Genomic DNA, 9,339 nt, shown 5'->3' on the forward strand with positions numbered 1-9,339 from the left:
ATCGATTTGGAAGGATTTATATAATCTTTTAGGGCAACCTCCTAGTCCTACGGAGTTATATGGGTATATGACGGGTACCCTTAACACTCCCCAGGAGTCGGCACTACAGACTCCGAGCCACCCCACATTGCCTGAGATCACCCCAGCGGAGTCCGCACAGCCGTCTTATGCCCCTTCCCCTGTACCGTCTTATGCCCCTTCCCCCATGCCATCTTATGTCCCTTCTGCCATCCCGTCTTATGCCCCTTCCCCCATGCCGTCAGGAGGTCCTTCTGTCTCGGTGAGCCGTCGACGTAATCCCGAGCCATCGAGACTCGGTTCTCTAGCTACAAGTGGTCAACGTAGTCCCGTGCAGTCCCCAACTACGAGTGGCCAGCGTACGATCTCGACACGACAGGGTAGCAAGCGTAGTAGCAGGGAGAGCGGTGGTGGATGCTGCTTTGGGCCATGTGGTGGTGAGGAGGAGGATGATTCAGATGATTTAGATGTGCCTCTGGGTGATGGTACGATTTATTATGACATCACTCAGACAGGAGGCATCTTGATGGATGCGCGGGGAAGGACGTCATGGCCTTCATGCGCTCTGTAATTGCTAACAATTACAGAGATTGCTTTATCCACTATAAAGACCACCCAAAGAGGTTGGCTGAGGAGACCCTCGCTACTGTTCGCTCTAGGTATCCTACCCCCCCCAATCACCAGTTCACAGATAAATGGGGGAAGTCAAAGATTGTTACGATACTTAGCAATAAAAGATCTTCCCTTAAGAGGCAGGCACTAGCGGAGCTTGCCAGGCTTGAGGCAGGTCAACCTCCAAGGGGCCCGCCCCACACCGCTCACAAGCGTGAGTGGAAGAAGGCAATGAAGTCAGCGAGGGAGGAGCCCAGTTTGCAGCACGTGGAGGCACGGAGGATCCAGATGGAGGAATATGGAAGCGTGCATTTTGGAGCAGGGGGTGTTGAATCATGGGAGGCCCAATTTGTAAGTATCGATCTCAAATTATATTGCTTATGTAGTTTATTAGGAGGTTGGTTGTTTCTTTGTACTAATCCCTCCACAAAGTGTATCGCGGTCATGCAGCTTGAGATCGTGGGCAGATACCCTACTCCAGTGGAGACAGCCTACCACCGCCACCATCGCAGAGGAGATACATGGAGGCACTTCTATGATGACGGGTTGATTACTGAGGAGCAGTATACCCGAGCTACTGGACAGGCCCCCCAGGTATTTGAAAGTAATTAAATAATGCCAAAATTATAAGTAAAGATTTGATTTTTCATACATTGATATATGTTGTCCCTTGTTTACAGGCCCATGCACAAGACGACGAGGAAGACGAGGAAGGAGGTGCAGAAGGGAGCACAGAAGGGAGCGCAGAAGGGAGCGTGGAAGGCAGCGAGGATTAGTCGTAGAAGTAGTGCTACTATTCTTTTTTTTACTTAAAGCCACTGGCTTGGCTTCGTGCCTCTTGTATATAGACTCCTCTTATTTTTTGTACTTGAAGCCACATGACATGGCTTAGCTTCCTTATTTTTTGTACTTGAAGCCACATGACATGGCTTAGCTTCGTGCTATATGTATATACAAGCACTTTTTGAGCTTTCAATTTTATTGCGTTTTGGAGTTGTAATATTTTATTTGGAATTGTAATTAAAATGCGGTTGGCTGTAAGAATTGAATTACAGAATGTGGATATGGGATTCTTGTAACTATATAGCATACACAACATACACAGTACTATTCTGTAAATTTAAAAAAAAAAAAAAAAGACGCGTCTATCAGTGCGTTTAAAAACGCGTATATATCCGCGTCCGTCTGTTCGACTTGCGTCTATATGCGCGTCTATAAAAGCGTTTATAAGCGCGTTTATTTATGTGTCTTTGTGCGTGTCGATACGCGCGTAAGTCGGATATATAGACGCGCAATTAGACACGGGTCTCCAGATGCGCAAATAGACGCGCCCGTAAGTTTTTTTATTTAGTTCATGAAACGCGTCTGTGCGCGTGTCTATTGGTGCTTTGTCTTGTTGTGGATCAGGCGCAGCTCATGAGGGCCAAGGATCAGGCCAACAAGATGAGGATGAGGATGACGACGATGATTCGGATGAGCAGTAGTAGTAGTATTAGTAGTAGTTTGCATATATTTTGCCATATATATGCTTTTGTATATCGGCTCGTTTGAGTGATTTTGTATCACCCTTTTTGAAAGGGTAATTTTGTAACAAACAAGGTTGTATTTCTTCGACATGTATATGCTTTTGTCGCTCGGTTCATTTGAGAAATTTCGTATCACCCTTTTCACAAGGAAAATTTTGTAATCGAAAACATTCTTTTGTAATTACTAAATAAAAAACATTAGTGGGGCAAAACAAGGCTTGCTATGGCCCTGTTTAGCCCCACTAATGTTTTTTTAAAGTTTTTGTTAATTGTCGCTATATAGTGATGTTTACCAGTGTCACTATATAGCGATGTTTATTAGTGTCACTATATAGCGACGTTTATTGGTGTCGCTATATAGCGACGCTTATATAGCGACCGTTCTTTTTTTATGCTTATTGCGACGTAAATAACGACCTTTGCGCCTATCAAAAAAAAACTTTTTAGTGTAAAAAAGGTCGGTTTTTTTGTTGGAAAGGACCTATACCTTGTAGTGCTTGGTCTCTTGGGCAAGTAAGAAGCAACGTTGTGTTGTTGTTTCTACCACAGAATTTGAGTATGTAGTGGCTTCTCTAGCAGCTCGAGAATTGGTTTGGCTGTGACAATTTCTTGCAGATATTGGTCATCCTCCATCATCCAGTACTCCTCTCAAATGTGATAATCAAAGTGCCATAAGTCTGGCTAAAGACTATGTTCAGCATAACAAATCCAAGCATATTGCTATTGATTACCATTATGTCAAACATGAAGTGAAGAAAGGGATGACAATGATTGAACATTGTCCCACTTCTCAAATGATTGCAGATATTCTCACTAAAGGACTTAGTGAGGCACGCTTCACAGTGCTATGATCAGAACTTGGAGTTCTTGTAGCTTCTCTCTTCCAATTTTAACACACCTATGGGTGACCTTTTGTATTAAATGCACATGTGCATTACATACTTGTAAATAATTGTACAAATGATCAACTTGTATACTTGTATATAGGAGCTCGGGTTTTTCCCTTGTGCTCCCCAAGGGTTTTTTCATCCGTAGCTAGAGACCTTTGTTTGAGTGGGGGTGTTAGAGCTATATATATAGCCTTCCCTAACTTGAACTAGGTCTCACCTATATATGTGTAACTAGTGATCAATATGAATCAGTCTTTGGGAGTCTATTTGGTGCATCTATCATCTCTTCTTCTTCTCTCTCAGCAGAAATTGGCTCTCTAAATCTTATAAGATGGTACTCCGCATGACCATCCCGGTGTAGAGGATTTTGAATACCATGTGCTAGCACATATGCAATGAAGGTGAGAAAGTACCTTTCCCTTGAGCATTGTTGGCCTGGGAAACACTCAAAACTTTGCAATATTGCAAATAATTTTTCAATTCATATATTATATCACTTTGTCTTTCTACCAATTTACCTAGTAATCACCAAGAAACTCTGACAAAATTTTGAAGAAATAGACCAAATCTTCTCCGTCATTGCTCAATTGTCTATGATAAATTAGGATCTTAGTAGAAGACGTCTTCTTCATATAGTATAAAAGGATAGACAATTGTCCAAGTCCCCTTTCTTTGCTCCCAATGCATCCTTAAAGAAATTTGTCATCTTCAATATATAGCTGCAATATCAAACAGAAAGTAATGAGAAAGTTGTACACAAGTCATAATAAAAATGATTGAGCAAAGGAAAGAGTGATAGCTTACCTTCATGTTCTCATCAATGTCCATAATTTTATATGTCTAAAGGATAGAACTTCTTTCTATTCTACTCTTTACTTTGTTGTTCTCATGTACATTTGGCTGTAGATGCATCTGTGTTTTGACCTGGTTAAAGTTCTGATCATCCATATCCTCAAAATTTGTGGCTTCTTGAGAGAACATAGATAGTGCTTCCTTGGGGTCAAACTTATATTCTAGAACTATCAAATCATCATCTTCAATACCAACATCATGGCCTAGACTACAAGCTTGAGCAATTAATGTGGTGGCATAATCTTCCCTTAGGTCAAAGAGGATGAGTATGTCTAATAGTAGATAATACTCTTAGCTTTTGAATAGTGAAGGATGCAGGAAGTATAGGGATAGCAGGAGTACGAGTCTCAAAATCAAGTCCTTCAATAGATACTACTTCTTTAAATGTTTCTAACTTTAGTGCAACAAGATCAAAGTGTACAGCCTCTTTAATTTATTCCTCAAGATTAATATCTTGCTCTTCTAATTCCTATGTCTCTTTAATATTTTTTTTTCTTTAAAATTGGTTTCATCCTGGGGATCTTCTTGAGCTTCTTCTAGCATTTCTTCTTGAGCTCCATAAGTAAGATTTAGGAACATAGAAAAATAAAGGCTCTCTAGTTCCAGGAGCTTGCAACTTTTGGGATGAGATCTGTACAATTTTCCTTGTGTGATGAGAGCTAATAGTGAGGAGCGTACTCTTGGAATGGACCGGCTATCTATCTTTCATGAGCTTCCATTTGGGGTGAGTTATGAATCAATCACCTCTTGAATCCCATGCATATATTCAAGAATGTGGGGGATTCTATTTGGGCACACTTGGTTGGTGACAAAGACACAAGGGGAGTGCGAGAAGACTTGCATGAGATGGGTAGGATGCCTCACTTGTGGCCCCAAGAGCGTGTGTGTAGAACTCAAGAGCATGATTCTACAACTTAGGAGGGTGCTTCAGGAACCCAAGAGCATCCTCCACGAATTGTTCTCCCAAAGGCACCATGGATCCTTTTCAAGGTAGAGGAGTCAAGCATCAAGACAAATATTACATCTTTTTGAAAACCTACGAGACACATGGGTTGCCTGAGGGGAGTGTTTACAAGGGACAATATGCTTAGTGGACTCAAGTCTCATGATTGGCACAAGGTCTTACAAGTATTCTACTTGTTAGCTTGAAAGAAGAGTAGAACTAAGATTTTGATGCTTTCGTGTAGTTAACTTACCTGATTGTGACACATTGTTATAACTCCTTTGTTGCTTGGATAATTTATCCTCCTAATTACAGTGAGAGGATGCTAAACAAAAGATGTTAGAACCACTATCTATAAGATCAGTGACATTTTCAAGTATACTTACTATCATATGATATATCACCTTCATTATATTTTATATAATTTTAAATGATGGGTATAAAATATTGAATCTTACAAATGCATGTGGAAATTTAAAGGTTGGTCTCACAAAAAGAGAACTCTGTATCAAGCATCAAGAGGGCTAAGGTGGACTCCATTGACGTTGTGTGCTTGCTTGAGAAGCACTTTCCCTCAAGCATTATGATGACTCAAGTGCACTTGCTTGTACACATACTTGATGAGGTCGCCATTGTAGAAACCGTTCATAGTCATTGCATGTTTTTCCTTCAATGGTTTATGAAAACCTTTAAGGTATTTGTAAGGCAAAGAGCTAGACCCAAAACAATCAAGGCAGAGGGATGGCTTGTGCAAGAGTCATTAGTATACATCACAGAGTTTCTTGCATCCATGGATCCTAATATGCCACATGCTCGGAACATCAAAGACGATGATTGTGTCATTGCAGAGTTTTCCCAAGGTAAAGGGATTGAAAGAAAGATGAGAGAAGAGAACAGAAAGAAATTCAATAAGTTTTGTGTCCTCAATAGTTCTGAGATGCAAAGATGGGTGGAGAGATATGAAGAGGCCAAAGAAAAAATAATAAATGAGAGGTCGAGATTTAGAGTCATGCATAGGTGGGGGATGCCATATCCATCCGGATGCTCTTCTCCCTCGACACATGTCCCGTGATTGGCTACAAGAAGCTCTTCATGAAGCCAAACATAATGGAGAGGACATAACCGATCGAGAGCAGGAGCTTGCAATCGGATGTATGCCACATGTAAGTTTTTAACCTTTCTATTGGGTATTTATGATCACAATCACTACAAAATGCATCCTCATTATTTTAATCATGTTTTTTTAGTACAAAAAGTATAGTTCCTTGTGGTGACATGGATGAAATTTTCATGTGGAAAGCATTGATTCAAGGAGAGTTACATATGATTGTGGAGTCATGGCTAAGTTTGTAAAAGATAGCGAAGCAAGTGCTTCTGATACCAATCTTCTCTCATCACAATTAGATTATTGTGGGACCATACGTGACATCTATGAAGTTGATTTTAGACAATTTAGTATTTTCATTCTTGATGTCAAATGGTTTAGAACTATCTACAATGGTCCCAATGCTACAGTTAGGGGAGACAGCTATGGTTTCTTTGCTATTGACACCACTAGCTGATGAAAGGGATACCGTTGTTCTTCCAAAGCATTGTGAACAAGTACAAACTAATGAATTTATCAAAAGCTAATAACTTAATTTTTCAAACAAATGTTGACATCTAATTTGTATCTTCAATGTAGGTGGTCTTTCATCTGGATCGTTTGGATCCGAGATGGTGGTACGTGGTCTGATTTACTCCTTGAAGCAGACATATTTTTGAAGATAGGAATGTGGATATGGAGATGCCAATAGAAGATCCAAATAATGATGTCGATGGATCTAAGGAAGAGGATGAAGATGACGATGTGGGCCACGAAGAAGGTGACAATAATGACATTGTAATGGAGGAAGGTGGAGATCACAACTTTGGGGAAGAAAAGGGAGAACTAGAGGCCGGTGTACTAGAGGATCAAGTCTTAGGTAGACATACAATAGGGGATGATGATGTAGGTGATCAATTGTATGTAAACCTTGAGATAGACATATTTGGTGCACAAGACTTGGCTCAATATGAAGCAGCCAATGTAAATGCTACAGATTCATAGTTTTGACATTGATGAAGGCCTCTTCCATCCACCTCCCTCTTCACAATACTCCTCGCCTCAACGTATTTCTGCCTTCTCCTCCACCATTTCATCTTCTTCGCCACAACCATCCACCTGCATACTCCCGGCGCTCCATCACTTGTCGCAGTTTGCAGCTCGCCACCCCAGCTACGCTCGTTCCTTTAACGCACGACAACTACTTTGTAGCTCCTTCCAAGCGCGGCTTTCTGCCCGTCTCTGACCCTGCCGCCTTCGAGTTTACCGCCGCAGCTTCCCCACAACTCGCACTCTGGGATCGCACCGCTACCGACTTCCACCACCTCTTGGCTACGTACGATGCCAACAAAGTCCGGCGCATCATCGCGACACTCCCTCGTTTCGACTCCGAGCAACTCCTCCAGCCGGGTGGACGAAGAGGCCATCTCTGGAAAGCCATGCTTCTCCTGTCCTTCCTGGCCCACGCTTACGTTTGGTGGAGAGGTTCCCGCAAGCCGCCTGCCGGACAACATAGCTGAACCGTGGCTTGCCATTGCACGGCGTCTAGACGTGCCTCCCATCATTTCTTATGCATGTCTCGTTCTTTCGAATTGGCGACGTATAGATGACACTCTCCCTCTAGAACTTGGAAACATGGCCTGCTGTTATAACTTCACCGGTACTGTAGATGAAGAATGGTTTCTACTCGTTCATGCTGACATCGAAGCCAAGGCAGCAGAAGCGCCGGGTGCGATTATCAGGGCCCAACAAGCCATTCACGACAGGAATGTGGCCAAGGTCTGTACATTATTCCACTGCAAATCCCAGTAACTACATGCTTCTAATAGTTGGCTTGGTTTTAAGTATGCGATTATTGTTACTTCTTGACAGGTGAAGGATAACCTTGCCCTCTTGGCTGGAACTTTGAGATTGATGAGCAAGAGTTTACGGCGAATGCAAGAGAAGTGTGATCCTGACGTCTTCTATCACAGAATTAGGAAGTATATGGCCGGGTGGCGCAACAATCCACGGCTTCCACAGGGATCCATCATGTACGGGGAGGACAGTTTATCATTTTAAGGAGCTTCGGGCGCGCAATCGACTATCCTTCCTGCGGTAGATGCTGCCTTGGGTATCCAACATCAAGATGGGTTTCTCAGCTCCTACATACAAGTCAGTACTCCCACTCAAATCTCACAAACAATAACGATGTGGCCACTAATCTGTTTCTAATTCGATCTTCGGATCATTTGTTGCTCTTTATATAATCTCTCGCTATACTATTCTCTGAGCGAAGGAGCTTTATTTTGCAACAGGAAATGCGTTCCTACATGCCTTGTCCGCACAGGCAGTATTTGCAGCGCATCGATGCCGGTCCATCAATTCGAGATTTCGTGAAGCAAAACCTTGAGGAACTGGGAGGAGAATACGACCGATGTATCGTGGAGATTTTCAGGTTCCGCTCTTTGCATAGAGGTCACGCTCAAGGTTACATAAAGAAACCAAGCAAGGAGAGGGAAGAACGAGGGACAGGAGGATCAGATTTTGTGACATATTTGATGCAGAATGCAACAACTACAATAGCTCACAGCGTTGGTTCTCCGGCCTGATTTTTTGTTACCGTGGTGGACGCATCGACGTCCATTTCCATGTGGTAAGGGACCTTGTACATATTCAGTGGGACACCGACAGACCGATATCCTTGGGAGAGAGAAATCACCATGAGAATATGACTTCATCAAAGAGGCCTCCTCAAATAGAGACCCATATCCTTTACTCATATACTTCCTTGTGGGAGAGAACAAGGTCAATTTCATGCAATGGACCTTCCCTAGTGAAGTGAATATATGAATAAATTATTGTTTGTTTAAGAATTGTTGGAATAAATGAGGGAATGTTGTGACCAGTACACGAACTTTGTACAAGTCGTTCTAATCACGTGAAGTTTGTTTGTCAAAATGTGGTCATGAGTAGATCAGTGGACTGTTGTTGGTGCCTTAATGAGTTGGTGCATGTTGTGGCATGTTCATAAAGGTTGTGACACAACTTCACATTGGGAACTTGGCAAATCTTAGAGGCAGATGTACATGCCACAATATTCACCCAACCATTAAGGTTACTGGATAATGATAAGGTAAGCTGCCAACATGAGCATAAGAGAAGTTCTCTAAGCTTCCATGGTATACTCTAAAGGCCTTTCTGTGCCTCCACAGCCACCTTCCTCCCAATGTTGGCACGGCATGACAAAAATTGTGCCTTATGCACTAGAAGGTATGTTATGTACCTCGACAAAAGATAAAATCAGTGACCTCTCCAAGTGGTTGAGTTCTCTAAACCTGCAAGAACAAGAAGCTCACAAGTGCACATAGCAACATATTGCCAATGCACTATCGAATGCTCCAATCATTTCTCGATTCCAATTGAAGCATCTAA

At 42.2% G+C, this 9,339-nt stretch overlaps 1 protein-coding gene across 1 annotated transcript; it reads left to right on the plus strand.

Moving 5' to 3' along the window:
- Positions 1-7,560: 7,560 nt before the first annotated feature.
- On the plus strand, positions 7,561-8,516 carry LOC147897635 (uncharacterized). The gene is made up of 3 exons (XM_087380073.1): positions 7,561-7,704; positions 7,798-7,958; positions 8,255-8,516. Exons 1-3 carry the CDS (start codon positions 7,561-7,563, stop codon positions 8,514-8,516), a joined length of 567 nt encoding a protein of 188 aa, XP_087236199.1.
- The last annotated feature ends 823 nt before the right edge of the window (positions 8,517-9,339 follow it).

The sequence above is a fragment of the Dipteris shenzhenensis genome, chromosome 10 (assembly GCF_047967505.1).
Source record: "Dipteris shenzhenensis isolate YYH24624 ecotype China chromosome 10, Dip_SZ_1.0, whole genome shotgun sequence".
Lineage (NCBI taxonomy): Eukaryota > Viridiplantae > Streptophyta > Polypodiopsida > Gleicheniales > Dipteridaceae > Dipteris > Dipteris shenzhenensis.